The sequence below is a fragment of the Rhinopithecus roxellana genome, chromosome 19, assembly GCF_007565055.1.
Source record: "Rhinopithecus roxellana isolate Shanxi Qingling chromosome 19, ASM756505v1, whole genome shotgun sequence".
Lineage (NCBI taxonomy): Eukaryota > Metazoa > Chordata > Mammalia > Primates > Cercopithecidae > Rhinopithecus > Rhinopithecus roxellana.
This window is the reverse complement of record NC_044567.1, coordinates 22,865,833-22,887,917: the sequence shown is the minus strand read 5'-3', so window position 1 is coordinate 22,887,917 and position 22,085 is coordinate 22,865,833. Positions and strand designations below refer to the sequence as shown.

The 22,085-nt window shown below is 39.5% G+C and overlaps 1 protein-coding gene across 9 annotated transcripts in view; it reads right to left on the bottom strand.

Annotated features, from left to right (window-relative positions):
• Positions 1–22,085, bottom strand: part of BCAS3 (BCAS3 microtubule associated cell migration factor) — a 733,207-nt gene that overhangs the window by 606,327 nt on the left and 104,795 nt on the right. For all 9 annotated transcript variants that reach the window (XM_030922807.1, XM_030922806.1, XM_030922804.1 and 6 more), the window contains one exon: positions 3,379–3,451. In XM_030922807.1, the coding sequence (XP_030778667.1) occupies positions 3,379–3,451 (73 nt within the window). The remainder of the gene's footprint in view (positions 1–3,378; positions 3,452–22,085) is intronic.

Here is a 22,085-nt window from a genome sequence, read left to right as displayed (position 1 = left end):
GGGTATAGCGGGCCTCCATCCCACTCAGGCTGTTCTCCAAGCTGGCCTTCAGATTCCTCATGGAGTCCAGGTCAATATCCAAGGACTGGACTGTACATCTCAGCTCCATGAGCATCAACTCAGCAGCTCCAACCTCGACAGACTGCATGGTGACCACTGTGGTGCTCTCCTCAATCTGCTGAAACCAGTACTTGTCCAGCTCCTCTTGGTTCTTCTGAGCCAGCTCGTCATACTGGGCCCAGATGTCTGCCATGATCTTGGTGAGATCCTGAGATTTGGGGGCATCTACCTCCACGATCAACCCAGAGCTGGCAATCTGGGCTTGCAGGCCTTTTACTTTCTCTTCGTGGTTTTTCTTCATGAAGAGCAGCCCCTCCTTGAGAGCCTCGATCTTTGTCTCCAGCTGCAGCCGTTGACACTGGTGTCATCAGTGACCTTGCGGAGCCCATGGATGTCACTCTCCACAGATAGGGCATGGCCAGCTCTATCTCATACTTGACTCTGAAGTCATCAGCAGCAAGACAGGCATTGTTGATCTGCAGAATGATGCAGGCATTATCCACAGTATTTGGGAAGATCTGAACCCTCAGGTCCTCAATGGTCTTGAAGTAATGGCTCCAGTCTCTGACCTGGGGTCCCATCTTCTCCAAGTCCTCCGGGATTTTGCTCTCCAGCTTCTGGTTTCCAGTCTCCACACTCCTCACTCTGTCCAGGTAGGAGGCCAGGCAGTCATCCAGGCTTTGCATGGTCTCTTTCTCGTTCTGGATGCCTCCCAGTCCTGCCAGGCCCCCGGCCATCCACACAGCCAGGCCCCTGGACCCCATGCTGCTCCCAGAAGCTGGTGGAGTGGGACCCGGAGATCCGGGAACCGGAGCCCCTGGTGCCTGCATAGATGCTGGCCACGCTGCTGACTGGCTGGGTGCCACAGCTGGGCACCTGGACAAAGCCCAGAGACCAGTAGTTGGTGGAGAACGTGGAGCTAGTGGTGAAGCTCATGCTGTCCAGAAGGGAGAGCGAGAGGACAGGACTCAGGCTTTGCCGAAGACCAATCAGGTATGATTTCTATTGTCTGCCTTTTTCTCACTGCCACAATTTCCTGTTTCTTGGCATGTGTCATAATTTTATATTTAAAAATAGACATTTTAAGCTGGGCGCAGTGGCTCACGCCTGTAATCCCAGCACTTTGGGAGACCGAGGTGGGCGGATCACGAGGTCAGGAGATCGAGACCACGGTGAAACCCCGTCTCTACTAAAAATACAAAAAATTAGCCGGGCGCAGTGGTGGGCACCTGTAGTCCCAGCTACTTGGGAGGCTAAGCCAAGAGAATGGCGTGAACCCGGGAGGCGGAGCTTGCAGTGAGCCGAGATCGCGCCACTGCACTCCAGCCTGGGCAACGGAGCGAGACTCAGTCTAAAAAAAAAAAAAAAAAAAAAATAGACATTTTATATAATACAGTATAACATTACTCTGGATTCTATGAAATCTGTCTTCTTCCACAATTTGCAATTGCTGATTTCTCTGTTCAGTTTTATTATTTCTTTTATTCTTGCATTACTTTAAAGCCTGACTTTCAGGGTCTGGCCATGTTATCTATGTATCTTAGTGGGCAGCCAACTATTCAACAGAGGATTCACTCAAATACCCCAGGTCAACAAAAGTTGTTTTCTTTTGCCAAAGGATCTGCACACCTACCCAGATTTTTCTTCCCCCTCGACCCTTTTTCATGGCTCCTCTGCATATGCATGAAGCCTCAGCTAACCATTATCTTAGGCTGAAAGAGCCACTGGCTCTCAAAGCACACATGCCATCAAGACAGTAATTTCCGCAGACAGTGCTGGCAGGCATATGCAATAACTGCCACTCAGAGATGAGTGAAAATTTTCCAAGCACAGCAGGTAAGGTACTAGTCCTCAAAACCCTTCTCACCCTGGAAGACCCTCTATAACCAACCAACCAACCAAACTTGGAAGAGAGAAAGTGTGGAGTGAGATGGGAGCAGCTGCAGGCATGAATGCCACAGATTCCCACTGCTGTTGTGTGAAGATTAGCAGTTTCTCAAGCTTAAACACTTTTCAGATTATTATATGTTTTTGGTTGAGTTTCAGAGCACTGCAATAGTTGTTTTCACCTGTTTTGCAGATGGCATTAAATCTAAGTCACAAACTTTTTTTTTTTTTTTTGAGACAGAGTCTCACTGTCACCCAGGCTGGAGTACAGTGGTGCACCGCAACCTCTGCCTCCCGGGTGGTTCAAGCAATTCTCATGCCTCAGCCTTTCGAGTAGTTAGGATTACAGGCACATGCCACCACACTGGGCTAATTTTTGCATTTTTAGTAAAGACAGGGTTTCGCCTTGTTGCCAAGGCTGATCTCGATCTGCTGACCTCAAGTGATCTGCCTGCCTCAGCCTCCCAAAGTGCTGGGATTATAGGCGTGAGCCACCATGCCTGGCCCACAAACTCTTAGTATTCTTAAATATATTTATTTCAGTTTCTCTTCCACTACTATATTATAACCTACTCTGGCAGTCCTTCTCATCTGCTGCAATATTTCTCATTCCTTAAGATCTAACCTATGCTGCTCCTTCTCCATAAGGCTTTTTCTCGTTAATTCATGCACACTGATCTCTCCCTTCTCTGAATTCCTCTCATACATCATTATTTCATAATTATTTTGCATGTGTTGTACTTTTTATTTTCAGCCACATTCATAAGTCTCTGGGGAAAGAAATTAGGCTTTCATGATTTTGTATCCTTATCCTATACCTGGCAAAGTGCTGAGTATACAGTAAATTCTCAAAGGCTGTATGTCTTCTTCAATCCAAAAATTTACACTTGAAGAAATTTGTCTTGTAGCCTATGAGGTCAAACTATACCATTAGGAAACAATAATCAAGACTCCAAGACCTAACCATGTTATATTATTAACACATTCTTCCCTTCTCCAATGCCACATGATCTGAAGTGCACACTATTTACTGAAAGCATGGGGCAGAGACTGCTAGTAGCCAACCTAATATCCATTTTGATCATTTTCCTTACTAACAAAACCATAATCATTCCTAGCTTTCCTTGCAGCCAGAAATTCAATTAGAGGGAATGCACTAACTGGAAAGATATTTGTATTTGTTCACAGTATTGTGGTAAGAAACAAAAAAGAAAATGCATGCAACACCTTTAGAACAGTATCAGGCACATGCTATAGCATCAATAAATGTCATTTACTGTTAGAAACTCTAACTATGTTTTACTTCCTTCTTCTTCTCTCCTATGAGAGCTTAGTCTTATGGTTACAAAGGTTTTATAACATCCAAGTTCTCCCTCTGGAATAATACAAATTTGTAATAGGTGATGCAAAGAATTTTTAAAATTTCCTTACCCAGAAGATCCAATGCTCTTACAAACACCAAGGAGGGGTCTTTTTTCAGCAAAGTTATCACATTTTTGAGCACCTGACAGGGAGGATAAAATAAATTGTAAGCTGTGAGGAATATTATTGTATAATTCCCACTATTTTCATGCTTTCAAAATACTTGAGAATAAGTATTCATTAAAAGTTGATGTAATTTATACAATTGAATAAAAAGAAGAAAAGTTACTATATAAAATCATTATATATTATATATATGTACTCATTTTAAAAATTGAACCAGCAAATTTTTTTTTTTTTTTTTTTTTTTTTGAGACAAAGTCTCACTCTGTCACCCAGGCTGGAATGCAGTGGCATGATCTCAGCTCACTGCAAACTCTGCCTCCTGGGTTCAAATGATTCTCCTGCCTCAGTCTTCTGAGCAGCTGGGACTACAGTCACGTACCGCCATGCCTGGCTAATTTTTGTATTTTTAGTAGAGACAGGGTTTCACCATGTTGGCCAGCCTGGTCTCATACTCCTGACCTCAGGTGATCCACCTGCCTCAGCCTCCCAAAGTGCTACAATTACAGGCATAAGCCATCATAGCCGGCCTGAATCAGCAATTTTTTAATGTTTTATTCGCACCAATTTCAATCTTATACACCTTCCCCATGAGATCAGAAAACCATCCCATACCCCACCAACTATTTACATAAAACTAGCATAAGATTGATGTCCAAACTAAATAAAGGTAGTTCAAGACAAGAAAATTATAAAATTATAGGTCATTCCCATTGATACACATAGTTGCAAAAATCCTAAACAAAATATCAGCAAACTAAAAAGCAACATATATGAAAAAAATAAACTCTCATAACCGAATTAGATTTACCCAAGAAACAGTAATAGTTTGGCATTATAAAATCTATTAACGTAATTAATCATATTAATATTTCAGCAGACGCAGAAAAAGTATTCAATTAGACTCTATACCTAATCATAAGAATAAAAAATATAACAAAAATACCTTTTTAACCTAATAATGATCATCTACAAAAGATCTACAGCAAATGTCACAGGTAATGGTTCAGAGTTTTCCTAGTAACAGCAGTAATAACACAAGAATATCCATAGTTGCAGCTTCCATCAAGTCCTAAGTCCACATAATAATAATAATAATAAGTGAACTCAACAATATTACAGGATACAAGACCAATATAATACGAACAAGAAGCAAAAAAAGGAAAGTCAGGAAATATAAATGGTTCTGAATCATATGAAAAGGTGCTCTGTGTCTGCTCACGCCTATACTCCCAACACTTTGGGAGGCTGAGGCAGAAGGATCACTTGAGACAGGGCGAAACTCTGTATCTACAAAAAACAAAAACAAAAAATTAGTTGGGTATGGTGGCACACACCTGTAGCCCTAGCTACGCAGGAGGCTGAAGTAAGAGGACCTTTTGAGCCCCCAGGAGTTGGGGGCTGCAGTGAACTACAATTGTGCCACTGCATTCCAGCCTGGATGACAGAGCAAGAATCTGTCTCATAAAAAAAAAAAAAAAAGATAAAGAAGGAAAAATGCTCAACCTCACACATGACAGAGGTTCCTTAAAACTATATTGATAATGAAAACTATAATGATGATATTGATAATGATAATGATATAATGATAACTATATTGATAATGATAAGGAGTTCAGGACAAATCACTCCAAAACATACCTCTTTGGCATATTGATTATTTTGAGCTAAAGGCATTTGAAAAACAGCAGATGTAAGAAAGACACTCTGACTGGCTCTTTGATTCCTGAAAGGAAGCCCCCAAGTGAAAGATGACCTTCCTACACACCAGGAAGGAACATTTTAATCACCGGAGATGTGAAGGCCAGATGAAAGAAATCTGTATAAATGAACATTGTTAAACTAGCCCTTATCTTCCCAGATATTTTTCCATAAATGTCATTCTTTGTTCAACCTAGCATGTAAGAACTTAGGCCGAAGCTGGGCACGATGGCTCATGCCTGTAATCCCAGCACTTTGGGAGGCCGAGGCGGGTGGATCACTTTGGGAGGCCGAGGTCAGGAGTGCGAGATCAGTCTGGCCAATATGGTGAAACCCCATCTCTAGTTTAAAAAAAATACATATATATATATATATATATATATATATGCCAGGCGTGGTGGTGGACGCTGTAATCCCAGCCTCTCGGGAGGCTGAGGCAGGAGAATAGCTTGAACCTGGGAGGCAGAGGTTACAGTGGGCCAAGATCATGCCAACGCTTGCACTCCGTCCTGGGGGACAGAGCAAGAGCAAGGCTCCATCTCAAAAAACAAAAACAAAAACAAAAACAAAAAAAAGAGCTTAGGCTGAGCCACTTGCCTTTTTTTTTTTTTTTTTTTTGGAGATGGAGTCTTGCTCTGTCACCCAGGCTGCAGTGCCATGGCAGATCTGGGATCTCTGCAACCTCCGCCTGCCAGGTTCAAACTATTCTCCTGCCTCAGCCTCCCGAGTAGCTGGGATTACAGGCGCATGCCACCACGCCCAGCTAATTTTTTGTATTTTAGTAGAGCCGGGGTTTCACCGTGTTGCCCAGGCTGGTCTCGAACTCCTGAGTTCAGGCAATCCGCCTGCCTCGGGCTCCCAAAGTGCTGGGATTACAGGTGGGAGCCATGGCGCCTGGCCACCACTTCCTTAAGTCTTCATTTCTCTGTTCGGACACATATGTACATGTAAATCTTATGAAATAAAAATTTGTATGCTTTTCTCCTCTTAATTTCTCTTATGTCAGTTTAATTTTTTGGCCCAGCCAGAAACCCTGAGAGGTTAGAGAAGTTTTCCTCCCCTACAATACTATGGTTACATTTTTAAGATACCTAATCTTTTAGAAATAAGTAAGGAAATGTTAACCAATAAACTGATATGACATCTGGGGAGGGTTCAAAATAATCTGGAGGGAAGGAAATAAATGCTAATGAAACAAGAATAGTCATAAAATGATGACTGGTGGGTTCCTTAGGGATCATCACACTATTCACACTGTCTTTAAATAAGTCAGAAATTTTCTACTTAAAAATTTATAACTACATATATTTATATACATATATTTATATAACTATATATCTTTAAAACTGTGTGTGTGTGTGTGTGTGTGTGTGTGTGTATTCACTTAAGCCTGCTAAGTCAGACTGATGACTGATTTAGCAGTCCTAAGCAAAAGTGCAAGGTAGTGCTTGGGGGAAAAAAAAACCGACACTCAAATTAGTTTACATCACAGGATCTTTAAAAGCCACAATAATTGATAATACCAGGTACTAAATGTGATAGGAGATGAAGCTAAAATAAAAGGGACTATATAACTAAATTTAACTATGTACATTGACACTTATTTAAGAGCTCCTCAAAAAATCCAAAAATTTGATAAAATTTTCTCACCATATTAATCAAAATTGAAATAGAAATACCCCTTAATCCGATAAGTCACTGCTAGGAGTTCATCCTACACATATACTCAGACATGAGAGAAATAACTTGTATATAAGATTATTCACAACAGCATTGTTTATAATAGCAAGAATGGAAAATTTCAAGTTATAATGGAATATTTCCTACCACTGCAAAACAAGAGAATGAATTACTCTGTAAAAACATGGAATGGGATAGAAGATACAAAGCGGAAAAAAGGAATACATACAATAATAGGAAGATACAGAATAATAAACTACCTTTTGTTTTGTGTGTGTGTGTGTGTGTGTGTGTGTGTGTGTGTGTGTGTGTGTGTGTGTTTGAGATAGAGTCTCCCCAAGGCTGGAGTGCAATGGCATGATCTCAGCTCACTGCAATCTCTGCCTCCCAGGTTCGAATGATTCTCCTGCCTCAGCCTCCAGAGTAGCTGGGATTACAGGCACCTGCCACCATGCCCAGCTATTTTTTGTATTTTTAGTAGAGATGGGGTTTCACCATGTTGGCCAGGCTGATCTCGAACTCCTGGCCTCATGATCCACCAGCCTTGGCCTCCCAAAGTGCTGGGATTACAGGTATGAGCTACCATGCCCAGCCGATATACTACCTTTTTTTTTATAAAGAAGAGAAAAAAAGACCTGCATATATGTACACATACATATACAAACTCTAGGAGGATACATAAAAATCCTAATAGTGGTCGGGCGCAGTGGTTCATGCCTATAATCCCAACACTCTGGGAGGCCGTGGTGGGTGGATCAGGAGTTTGAGACCAGCCTGACCAACATGGAGAAACCGTCTCCACTAAAAATACAAAAAATTAGCCAGATGTGGTGGTGCATGCCTGTAATCCCAGCTACTCGGGAGGCTGAGGCAGCAGAATCGCTTAAACCTGGGAGGCAGAGGTTGTGGTGAGCCGAGATCATGCCATTGCACTCCAGTCTGGGCAACAAGAGTGAAACTCCGTCTCAAAAAAAAAAAACTCTTAATAGCCACTTATGAGAGGGAAAATGAAAAAAAAAAGAAAGAAAAAACTTTTCATTATATACCTTATGCTTGTTCATTTTCAGACCATGTGAATATACAAATGTCCCCAAAAATTTTTCCCTTGTTTTTAAATAAGAAGGCAAATGCCAGAAAAAACAAGTAAATGGTTATTTCAACTTCTGAGTTAAGATGGTAGACTGCAGCACTTTGGGAGGCCAAGACAGGCAGATCACGAGGTCAGGAGATCGAGACCATCCTGGCTAACACGGTGAAACCCGTCTCTACTAAAAAATACAAAAAAACTAGCTGGGCGTGTTGGCGGGCGCCTATAGTCCCAGCTACTTGGGAGGCTGAGGCAGGAGAATGGCGCAAACACGGGAGGTGGAGCTTGCAGTGAGCTGAGATCCGGCCACTGCACTCCAGCCTGGGCAACAGAGCAAGACTCCGTCTCAAAAAAAAAAAAAAAAAAGATGGTAGACTGAAGACATGAATTTCATTTTATACCTTCAGAAAATTCTAGGAAAAAAAATTAAATTAAATGTACTTTAAAAACATATAATCCCAACAAGTCTTGGAAACAGATGACTGATGACTGACTTAGCAATCTTAAGTAAAAGTTCACGGTAGTGCATGGGGGGAAAACCTGACACCCGAATTACTTTACATCGAAGAATCTTTAAAAGGTACAATAACTGATAATATCAGGTACTGGATTTGGTGGGAGACAAAGCTAAAATAAAGAAGACTAGATTTGATATTGGCTATCTGAAAAACACATCGATGTAAGACTTTTACCCTGTCAGGCAACTCACTTTCCCCATTCCCAGCACAAGGCTGAAAGGTTACTCTCTAGAGACAGACAGAAGGACACTGGGTAAAGGTGAATGCCAAACAAAAAAGTGAAGAAGATTAAATGACAACATTAATACGTAATATTGAAATAGCCCTTCATATCCTTCCTGTCGCCTCTCCCATGGTGCTTCCAGGACGCTAGCACCAGAACCTTATCCTTTAGGTGGGCACTTGTAAGTCTTCTCTGGGACATTTTAGTCTAAGAGGAAAGACTAAAATATACTATCCATCAGAGGGTTCCAACAAACAAACAACACAACTAAAGCACCTCACAATAAAATTAAAAGTCAACAAATAGACCGGGCACAGTGGCTCACATTTGTAATCTCAGGACTTTAGGAGGCCGAGGCGGAGGTCAGGAGTTCAAGACCAGCCTGGCCAACATGCTGAAACTCTGTCTCTACTAAAAATACAAAATTAGCCAGGTGTCTGTAATCCCAGCCACTCGGGAGGCTGAGGCAGGAGAATCGCTTGAACCTAGAAGGCAGAGTTTGCAGTGAGCCCACACGGCACCACTGTACTCCAGCCTGGGCAACAAGAGTAAAACTCCATCTCAAAAAAACAAAAAGTCGACAAACAGATATGCAGTGTTTTCAATTAGCTTTTCAGTTTGCCACTGACAATTATGTGCAAACAGCCAAGGATTAACAGTCATCTGGAAAGTATCTAATACTACACAGGAAGAACACAATAAAAATTAAAAATTGTCATTAATCATTTCCATGATGTAAGAGAAGATACTGCAGACATGGAACAAAATAAGAACTAAAAAAAGATGCTTTGAGAATAAAAGAGAGCTCTTGAAGAATGACAAAGACAAGGATATATATATATGTGTGTGTGTGTGTGTGTATTTATATTTACATAAATATATAAATATATAGATAGATTTTTTTTTTTTTTTTGAGATGGAGTCTCACTCTGTTGCACAGGCTGGAGTGCGGTGGCGTGATTTTGGCTCACTGCAACCTCCACCTCCCAGATTCAAGCGATTCTCCCGCCTCAGCCTCCCAAGTACCTGGGACTACAGGCACGTGCCACCACGCCAGGCTAATTTTTGTATTTTTAGTAGAGGCTGGTCTCAAACTCCTGACCTCAGACGATCTGCTTGCCTTGGCCTCCTAAAGTGCTGGGATTACAGGCAGGAAAATACTGTTTTTATTTTTTATTATTATCATTATAACTTTAAGTTCTATGGTACAAGTGCACAACGTGTAGGTTACATATGTATACTTGTGCCATGTTGGTGCGCTGCACCCATTAACTCGTCATTTACATTAGGTATATCTCCTAATGCTATCCCTCCCCCCTCTCCCCACCCCACAATAGGCCCCGCTGTGTGATGTTCCCCTTCCTGTGTCCAAGTGTTCTCATTGTTCAATTTCCACCTATAAGTGAAAACATGCAGTGTTTGGTTTTCTGTACTTGTGATAGTTTGCTCAGAATGATGGTTTCCAGCTTCATCCACGTCCCTACAAAGGACATGAACTCATCCTTTTTTATGGCTGCATAGTATTCCGTGGTATATAAGTGCCACATTTTCTTAATCCAGTCTATCATTGATGGACATTTGGGTTGGTTCCAAGTCTTTGCTATTGTGAATAATGCCACAATAAACATACGTGTGCATGTGTCTTTATAAAGCAGCATGATTTATAATCCTTGGGGTAAGGCACATACTGTTTTTAAACTCAACACAAGAATCAGAGGCAAATTTAAGAAAATTTCCCAGAGAGAAGAGCAAAAACACAAGAGAAGAAAAGAGCATGTTTACACACACACAAGAAATTGAAAAGGATGGACTCAAACAGCCAATACATAGATGACAGAAGTTCCAAAGAAAGAACAGAGAAAACAGGAGAAAATCACCCATGAAATAATTCAAAAACTTTCCCCGAAACAAAAAACTATGATTTTATCAGCTTCTTCACGTTCTAGCACAGTACATGAAACAGACCAATATCAGAGTACATTGTTTCAACACAGTGATAACAAACAAATGCTTCTACAAGCTACCAGAGAAGAAACAGATTGTTATAGGATCAGGAATTCAAGTGGTTGCTCCAGGTGTTAAATGATATAACTTAACACAAAAACTTTTAGCTAACATCATACAAACTGAATGCTTTTCCTCTGAGGTCAGATATAAAGCAAGAGTGTCCACTCTCACCACTGTTGTTCAATAGAGTACTGGAAGTTCTATCCAGTACAATAAGGCAGCAAACAAAGTAAAAGTCATACAGATCAGAAAGGAAGAAATAAAACTCCCCATTTACAGATAACATGATTGGTTACATAAAAATTACAGAGGAATCAACAAGAAAATTTTTTTTAAAAACTAGAATAAGTTAGTTCAGCAAGTCACAAGCTATAAGATCAGCATACAAAAATATATACTATCATGAACAAATGAAAATTGAAATTTAAAGTACAGTGGCACTTATACTTGTTCAAAAGAAATGTAAATACTGAGGTATAAATCGATGAAACATGTACAGGACTTCTGTACTGAAAACTACTAAATGCTGATAAAAGAAACAAAAGACAACCTAAATACATGGAGATACATAACTGACATAAAGTTTAATGTAATTCCTACCAAAAATCCAGCAGAATTTTTTGCAATTAGAAACACGAGTATTCTAAAATTTTGTGGAAAGGTAAGGGAGTTAGAATAGCTAAAACAAGTTTAACAAAAGAAGAAAATGGAGGAAATCTGTTATTATGGAATTATAGACTAAAACAATGAGGTACCATTGCACAGTTACTAGAACAACCAAATTCCAGAACACTGACAACACTAAATGCTGAAGAGGATGCAAGTAGCACCTTTCACAGACTGCTAATGGGAATGCCGAATAGCACAGCCACATTGGAGGAGTTTGGCAGTTTCTTACAAAACTAAACATACTCTTACCACACAATGCTGAAATCACACTCCTTGGTAATTACCAAAACGAACTGAAGACGTTTGTCCACACAAAAACCTACACACGATGTTTATGACAGCTTTATTTATAATTGCCAAAACTTGGATGCCACCAACATGTTCTTTAGCAGATGAATGGATAAATAAACTGTAATATATCCAAACAACAGACTAAAAAGAAATGAGCTATCAAGCCATAAAATAAAGTGAAGGAATGTTAAATGCATATTGCTCATTGAAAGAAGTCAATATAAAAAGGCTACATACTGTATGTTACCAACTACATGACATTTTGGGAAAGACAAAACTATGGGGACAATTAAAAGATCAATGGTTGCAGGAATTAGGAGGAAGACATGAATAGAGCACAGAGGAATTTTAAGGACTTCTAAGTTTTAAGTTTTAACTGAAACTTTTCTTTATGATGCTAAAATGGTGGATTATTATTTCATTATACATTTGTGAAATATATCATTATACATTTGTGAAAATTTCTAGAATGTAGACCAAGAGAATCCTAACGTCGATTAGGGACTCTGGGGAATAATAATGTGTCAGTGTAGGATCATCACTTGTAACAAATGTACCACTATGATGCAAAAAGTGGGAAGTGGGTAGTGCCTGGGTAGGGTCAGGGGTATACAGAAATTATATGTGTTTTTGTTTGTTTGAGACAGTCTCTCCCACTATCGCCCAAGCAGGAGAGTAGTGGCGCAACCTCAAATCACTGAAACTTCCACCTCCCGGCTCAAGTGATTCTCCCACTTCAGCCTCCTGAGTAGCTGAGACGACAGGCACACGCCACCATGCCTGGCTACTTTTTGTATTTTTTGCAGAAATGGGGTTTTGCCGTGTTGCCCCGGCTGGAAAACTCTATTTTCTGCTTAATTTTTCTGTGAATCTAAAACTGCTCTAAGAAATAAAGCTTATTAATTAAAACACCACATGTTCTCACTCGTAAGTGTGAGTTGAACAATAAGAACACACGAACACAAAGAGGGGAACGTCACACGCCAGGGTCTGTCAGGGGGTGGGGGGCTAGGAGAGGGATAGCATTAGGAGAAATACTTAATGTAGATGACGGGTTGACAGGCACAGCAAACCACCATGGCATGTGTATACCTATGCAACAAACGTGCACATTCTGCACATGTATCCCAGAACTTAAAGTATAATAAATTAAAAGTAAATAAGTAAATATATGTAGTCAGGTGTAGTGCTACACACCTACAGTCCCAGCTACTCAGGAGGCTGGGCAGGAGAATTGCTTGGGCCCAGGAGCTCAAGGCCAGCCTGGACAACAGGGCAAGATCTTGTTTCCCACCCCACAGAAAAAAAAAAAAAAAAAAAAGATTAAAAGTAAAAACAAATGTAGCAAACTCTTGCACAACTATGTTCACTGCAGCATTATTCATAATAGCCAACAGATGGAAGCAACCCTAAAGTCTACTGATAGATGAATGGATAAAGAAAAGGTGGTACATTGAAATGGATTACACAGCCTTTAAAAAGAAGGAAAATGGTCGGGCACGGTGGCTTACGCCAGGTGGGTGGATCACTTGAGGCTAGAGGTTCAAGACCAGCCTGGCCAAGATGGCAAAACCTCATCTCTACTAAAAATACAAAAAATTAGCTGGGCATGGTGGCACACACCTTTAATCCTAGCCACTCAGGAAGCTAAAGCAGGAGAATCACTTGAACCTGGTATGTGGAAGCTGCAGTGAGCAGAGATCACGCCTCAGCACTGCAGCCTGATAAACAGAGTGCGACTCTGTCTCAAAAAAATAAAATAAAAACAAAAACAAAACCTCTGGGATATAGCAAAGGTGGTGCTAAGAGGAAAGTTTATAGCCCTAAATGCCTACATCAAAAAGCCTGAGAGCACAAACTGACATTCTAAGGTCACACCTCAAGGAACTAGAGAAACAAGAACAAATCAAACCCAAACCCAGCAGAAGAAAGGAAATAACCAAGATCAGAGCAGAACTAAATGAAAATGAAAAAAAAAAAAATACAAAAGATAAAAGAAACAAAAAGCTGGTTCTTAGAAAAGATAAATAAAATTGATAGAGCATTAGCAAGATTAACCAAGAAGAGAGAAAATCCAAATAACCTCTCTAAGAACTGAAACAGGAGGTATTACAACTGACACGAAATACAAATGATCATCCAAGACTACTATGAACACCTCTATGCAAGTAAACTAAAAAACCTAGAAGAGAAGGATAAATTCCTGGAAAAATACAACCTAGCTGAAACCAGGAAGACTTAGATACCCTGAACAGACCAATAACAAGCAGTGAGATTGAAATGGTAATTTTATAAATTACCAACAAAAAAAAGTCCAGGACAAGACAGATTTACAGCAGAATTCCAGTAGACATTCAAAGAAGAACTAGTACCAATCGTTCTGATACTATTCCACAAGAGAAAGAAAGGAGGAACCGTCCCTAGTTCATTCTACGAAGCCAGCATTATCCTAATACCAAAACCAGGAAAGGATATAACCAAACAAGAAAATTACAGGCCCATATTCTCGATGAACACAGATGCTAAAATCCTTAACAAAATATTAGCTAACCGAATCCAACAACATATCAAAAAGATAATTCACCATGATCGAGTGGGTTTCATATCAGGGATGCAGGGATGGTTTAACATACGCAAGTCAACAAATGTGATACACCACATAGACCAAATTAAAAACAAAAACCACAGCAGGGAGTGGTGGCTCACACCTATAATCCCAACACTTTGGGAGGCCGAGGTGGGTGGATCACTTGAGGTCAGGAGTTCGACAGCAGCCTGGCCAACATGGTGAAACTCTGTCTCTACTAAAAATACAAAAATTAGCCAGGTGTGGTGGCGCTGCCTGTAATCCCAGCTACTCAGAAGGCTGGGGCACAAGAATTGCTTGAACCCGGGAGGCAGAGGCTACAGGGAGCCAAGATCACGGCACTGCACTCTAACCTGGGCAAAAGAGCAAGACTCCGCCAAACAAACAAACAAACGAAATCACATGATCATCTCAACAGATGCAGAAAAAGCATGACAAAATCCAGCATCCCTTTATGATTAAAACTCTCAGCAAAATCATCATACAAGGGACATGCCTTAATCTAATTCAAGAAAACTATAACAAACCCACGGTCAACACAATACTGAATGGGGAAAAGTTGAAAGTATTCCCTCTGAGAATTGGAACAAGACAAGGATGCCCACTCTCACCACTCCTCTTCAACACAGTACTGGAAATCCTAGCCACAGCAATCAGACAAGAGAAAAAAATAAAGAGCATTCAAATTGGTGAAGAGGAAGTCAAACTGTCACTGTTTGCTGACAATATGATCGTTTACCTTGAAAACCCTAATGACTCCTCCAGAAAGCTCCTAGAACTGATAAAAGAATTCAGCAAAGTTTCTGGATATAAAATTCATGTACACAAATCAGTAGTTCTTCTATACACCAACAGCGACCAAGAGGAGAAAGAAATCAAGAACTCAAGCCCCTTTACAATAGCAGCAAAAAAAATAAAATAAAATACTTAGGAATATACACAACCAAGGAATCAAAAGACCTCTACAAGGAAAACTACAAAACACTGCTGAAGGAAATCACAGATGACAAAAACAAATGGAAATATATCCCATGCTCACGTTCATAGATGGGTAGAATCAAATTGTGAAAACAACCATACTGCCAAAAGCAATCTACAAATTCAAAGCAATCCCCATCAAAATACCACCACCATTCTTCACAGAATTAGAAAAAACAATTCTAAAATTCATATGGAATGAAAAAAGAGCCCATATAGCCAAAGCAAGACTAAGCAAAATGGACAAACCGGAGGCCTCATACTACCTAATTTCAAACCATACTGTAAGGCCACAGTCACCAAAACAGCATGGTACTGGTATAAAAACAGGCAGACAGACCAATGGAACAGAGTAGAGAATCCAGAAATAAACCCAAATACTTACAGTCAACTGATTTTCAACAAACAAACAAAAACATACAGAGGGGAAAGGACACCCTTTTCAACAAATGGTACTGAGATAATTGGATAGCCACCTGTAGGAGAATAAAACTGGATCCTCATCTCTCACCTTACACAAAAATCAACTCAAGATGGATTAAGGACTTAAACCTAAGACCTGAAACTATAAAAATTCTAGAATATAACATTGGAAAAACCCTTCTAGACATTGGCTTAGGCAAGATTTCATGACCAAGAACCCAAAAGCAAATGCAATAAAAACACAGGTAAGTAGCTAGGACATAATTAAACTAAAGAGCTTTTGCACAGCAAAAGGAACAGTCAGCAGAGCAAACAGGCAATCCACATAGTGGGAGAAAATCTGCACAATCTACACATCTGACAAAGAACTAATATCCAGAATCTATAACGAATTCAAACCAATCATTAAGAATAAAACAATTCCATCAAAAAGTGGGCTGAGGACATGAATAGACAATTCTCAAAAGAAGACAGACAAATGGCCAACAAACATGAAAAAATGCTCAACATCACTAATGATCAGGGACATGCAAATCAAAACCACAGTGCGATACCACCTTACTCCAGCAAGAATGGCCATAATCAAAGAACCAAAAAACGGTAGATGTTGGCATGGATGTGGCGATCAGGGAACACTTCTACACTGCTGGTGAGAATGTAAACTAGTACAGCCACCGTGGAAAACAGTGTGGAGATTCCTTAAAGAACTAAAAGTAGAACTACCATTTGATCCAGCAGTCTCACTACTGGGTATCTACCCAGAGGAAAAGAAATAATTATTCAAAAAAGATATTTGCACACGCATGTTTATAGCAGCACAATTCACAACTGCAAAACCATGGAGCCAACCCAAATGCCCACCAATGAGTGGATAAAGAAACTCTCGTGTGTGTGTGTGTGTGTGTGTGTGTATATATATATGTACGATGTAATACTACTCAGCCATAAAAAGGAATGAATCGACAGCATTTGCAGCGACCTGGATGAGACTGGAGACTTTTATTCTAAGTGAAGTAACTTAGGAATGGAAACCCAACCATCATATGTTCTCACTAATATCTGGGAGCTAGGCTATGAGAACGTGAAGGCATACAAATGATGCAGTGAACTTTGGGGACTTGGAGGGGAAGTGAGATGGGGGCGAGGGATAAGAGACTGGAAATGTGGTACAGTGTATACTGCTTAGGTGACAGATGCATCAAAATCTCACAAATCACCACTAAAGAACTTACTCATGTAACCAAATAACACCTGTACCCCCAATAACTTAGGAAAAATAAAAAATAAAAATAAAGGTCAAGCACAGTGGCTCATGTCTGTAATCCCAGCACTTTGGGAGGCACGAGGTCAGGAGTTCAACACCAGCCTGGCCAAGATGGTGAAACCACGTCTCTACTAAAAACACAAAAATTAGCCGGGCATGGTGGCAGGCGCCTATAATCCCAGCTAGTCAGGAGGCTGAGGCAGAGAACTGCTTGAACCTGGGAGGCGGAGGCTGCAGTGAGCCAAGATCGTGCCACTGCACTCCAGCCTGGGCGACAGAATGAGACTCCATCTTAAAAAAGTAAATTAATTAATTAAAAATTAAAAATAAAAATAAAGAAGGGAATTCTGTCACATGCTACAACATGGATGAACCTTGAGAACATTATAAGTGAAATATGCCAATCAATAAAGATAAATATTACATGATTCCACTGAGATGAGATATCTAACACAGTCACACTAGGGTAGCAGAGGGGAAAAAATAAAAATAAAAATAAAAAAATAAAGCAGTCACACACATTGTTTCAGTCCAGTTAGTGTTGCCATAACAGTATACCTGAGGCTCGGTAGTCTAAAGAAAAGGGGTTTACTTGGCTCACACTTCTGGTGGCTGGAAAGTTCAATACTGAGCATCTGATGAAGGCCTCAGGCTGCTTCAACTCATAACACAAAGCAGAAGTGAGCCAGCATTTGCAGAGATCACATGCCAAATGGCTGGGCAGGCTCTTTTTAACAGCCAGCTCTTCTGGAAACTAACAGAGTGAGAACTCACTCACTCCCTAGGGAGAGCATTAATCTACTCATGAGGGATCATGAGGGATCGCTTCCGCCTCCCAGAGTGCTGGGATTACAGGCATGAGCCACCGCGCCCGGCCCTTTTTTTTGTTTGTTTGTTTGTTTGTTTGAGATAGAGTCTACCTCTGTTGCCCAGGATGGAGTGCAGTGGCAAGATCTCGGCTCACTGCAACCTCCACTTCCCAGGTTCAAGCAATTCTCCTGCCTCAGCCTCCTGAGTAGCTGTGATAACAGGTGCCTGTCACTACACCCTGCTAATTTTTGTATTTTTAGTAGAGACCGGGTTTCACTGGGTTGGCCAGGCTGGTCTCGAACTCCTAACCTCATGATTCGCCCACCTCATCCCCCCAAAGTGCTGGGATTATAAGCGTGAGCCACTGAGCCCAGCCAGGGATGGTATTTCAACATGACAAATATCCATAGAGACAAGGATACATAAATACATAAGAAAGATAAACACTAATTTCAGGATAGGGATTTAACTATTACGGGTTTAGGAAGAAAAAAAAATTTGGAAGATGTAGCCAGAGGACTTCAAAACTCTTTGTTTTATTTCTTAGGCTGGGTGATAAAAAGCATTTTTTGTGTCTGATTTTTAGAGATGGGGTCTTGCTCTGTCACCTAGGCTGGAGTACAGTGGTGACATCATAGCTCACTCCAGTCACTAACTCTTGGGCTCAAATGATCCTTCCTCATCAGCCTCCCTGGTAGCTAGTACTACAGGCATGCGCCACCATGCCCAGCTAATTCTTTAATATTTTGTAGAGATGGAGGTCTCTCTCTGTGCCCAGGCTAGTCTTAAACTCCTGGCCTCAAGTGAGTCTCCCATTTCAGCCTCCCAGAGAGCTAGGATACAGACGTGAGTCACCACACCTGGTCAGTAAAAAGCATTTGTAACATTAACAATCCATGTTAATTGATTCCTCCAAAAATAATGAGGTTTAATCCAAAGAAGGAAAGGTTAATGGTAATACACTGAGATTGTGACTTGACATAATATAATACTTTTTAATTGTGATTATAAGACTGAAAATTAAGTTAAGACAAGTTCTATCATTTCTTAGACACCAGACTACAGTATCTACAATGGATGTTTGAGCCCAGCAGTTTGAGGCTATAGTGCTCTATGATTATACCTGTGAATAGCTACTGCACTCCAGCCTGGGCAATATAGCAAGATCTTCATCTCTAAAAGAAAAACAAAACTAAGGCCGAGTGCAGTGGCTCATGCCTGTAATCCCAGCACTTTGGGAGGCCAAGGCAGGTGGATCACCTGAGGTCAGGAGTTCAAGATCAGCCTGGCCAACATAGTGAAACCCTGTCTCTAGTAAAAATACAAAAATTAGCCAGGCGTGGTGGTGCGTGCCTGTAATCCCAGCTACTCGGGAGGCTGAGATAGAATTGCTTGAACCAGGGAGCCAGAGGCTGCAATGAGCCAAGATTACGCCACTGCACTCCAACCTGGACGAGAGAGCAAGACTCCATCTCAAAAAACAAACAAAAAACTACAAACACAACTAATGTTTATGAAGAAAACTATAGTTATTGAAATATTTTATAATTATATAATAATCAGTGCCTACATCTTTTAAACAAATCTGTGATTATGTATTGAGAAAGCATCAAGAATAGATTTGTTCAAATATAATTTACTGTACATTGTGTACCATTACTCCTGCTAAACAAATCAGATTTCACAGTTAACAATATTACTTTTGATCCAAGCATAAGTTAAAAATTAACAGGCCCACAGTCCATAATATTTATGTTCCAAATTAATTATAACTGAACTTCATCTATACAGAGCCAATTCTTCACTCCTACATATTTTGCCTTCACCTTTAACAATACCTATTTTCCTTCTACTTAAAGACTTTCCTTCCAAGGTCTTTACAGTTTGTACCTGTATTATACATATCAATTTGATATTTTGATGAATGAAACATCAAGTTTTTAAAATGCAAATAATACTGGCAAGAATGTTGTGATTGTTTTTCTCAAACCTGAACTGAAGAACTCCAGTAGTTTTCATTAACCTACTGAAGTATATCAGTTCAGCAAACTTTGCTCTCTAGATTAGGCCCATAATACTTACTAAAAATTTATAAAGTTTATGGATAATCAAAGAAGCTAAAATTTTAAACTACAAAATAAAAGCCCTATACTGAGAATGGCAATAACCCCCAACACAGTTACTAGAAAGTCCATGCAAGTAGAAAAGACCAGAATCTACAAGAAACAGATACTAACTAAACTTCCAACTTTATATAAGGCAGATCATCCAGTAAAAAAAATTCTCATTTCAGAGTTAGAAAACAATGTAACAAAATCTTAATTTTCCTTTAAATAATTTTATTGTGGATATCTTGAATAAAAGTGTCCACATAAAAATTCTACATCTCATGAACACTGTAGCTATTAACTTGTTTTTTCATGCAGTATAAATAGCATGTACTCTTCATTCTTCATGATGCCTAATGGAGTCATCACCCTCCCATAACATAATCCTCCAAATTGCAACGGATTAACTTTTTATATATAAAATTGTGTGTTTATTTGCATGTACAGTAGAGAGAATGACGTTACACACACCTGTTCTACAGCATTTAACAGAATGTACCATGATGATTGAAATGAAAAGCGGCTAGCCAAATCCATCAAATATAAAAACTATTGCAATCCTGTTGCAAAGTCCTTTTGTTAAACTCCTTTTATTCTAAATCCTTTTAATTCTGTCCCATAACACTAAAACATTTATAAAAAGCTTAAAATCCTAATAAATCGCACAATTAAAGTAATGAAAATGGGCTTGACTACCAAGTCACCAACTCCTCTCCCACGCAACAAAATTCAAAAGCGTTTGCTTGTCAGAAAATGTTAAATAATATCCCCCACCACACACACCATTGTAAACTCTTTAAACCATAGGATTTAAGCTCAGAAATCAGCCTTAAGGATTTTTCAAGACATAAAATAGAAACAGCTTCTGCCTGGGTCCAAAAATAGACCCAGAGGCAAATAAAAATCCAACCGATAAAGAAGTAACTCTACTCTTTTGATGTTAAGGATTATGTCTTGAACGTGAAGATTTTATGCAAAAGTATATTAAAACTAATCACTTTCCCTGGGAAAAATATTTTCTAGAAGGATTCCATTGAACAACTAAATTTATCCTTTAAACCATTTCCAAGTCTTCTGCTTCATTTTTTATTTTACTGAAACCATTTTTAAGATAGATTTGATTCAATCAGTTTGTCCTTGTTGAGTTTAACTTACATATTCACTCAACGTGAGCTTTCAAGGTATAGTTAAATTTTGCAAATCTAAATTTTATCCATAAAGTTTGATTCTATTGCCAATACATATTATGTAAATTTTTAGATTCTGTCAAGGTTGTTGTGTGCTACAAAATTCTATTTTCTTAGCAAATTTTCTATAATCTGCATTATGAATTGAGTAATACTCTCATTTATCTAAGCAGGAAATTGTGAGCAATTTTTTGAGACAGAGAAGAGAGATGAAGTGGAAGATGAGATAAAGAAGGAGAAATAGGAAAACAGATGGAGAGGCTCCAGGCACCATCAACAAACCCACAAAAAAGGAGAAACAAGACATAAATTGTATTACCTTGAATTGTTTCAACTAAATATGATCACCAAAGACATTTTTGCCATTTGCCTCAAATATCTAAAATATGTGTGCACATTTTAGCCTCCACAGTGACTTCAAAAAGTTCACCAAACTATATTAAAGACAGTATTTTTTTAATGTTAAATATATGAGGTATCCCTTAACCTTTAATGGTAACTTCTATTTCACTTTGATAATCAGCTCCCTGTGCTCTTTCACAGATTAGACTCATCAGACCTTAAAAAGCACCAAACACAAATCTTCTATTTTATAGAGGAGTAAAGTGATCTTAAGAGAGGTTAAATAACTTGTCCAAATTCTTGTAGTACTAAATGCCATGTATGAACCTCAAAGCTAGACAAGAATTCTTTTCTGTTAGTTACCCTTACTCATTGAAAAAGCTACTGTCAAAAAAAATACATGGTCAACTCATCTGCTGAAAACTGTAAACAAAATTATTGATAAAGGCTACTAAATTTAATCCCTCAGTGTTTTAATCCTTTCATCTGTAAAATGGGGATAAGTGCCAATACGCCACATAGTACTGTTGTAAAAAGATAACATACGCAAAGCACTAAGCATGGTGCTGCAACATATGAGAACTCACACTTTATATAATTTTTGTTGTTTTGGGCAACTCTACTATGGTGAAACCATTCATCTACTTTTCTAGTTAAAAAAAAAAAAAAAAAAAAAGATACTATTCATGTCCTTGACTCCTGTCTTGCTCTTCTTACCATGGTGCCAATATCTCCTTAACATTTCCCCACGTTGCTCATTCTGCACCCATACTGGCGT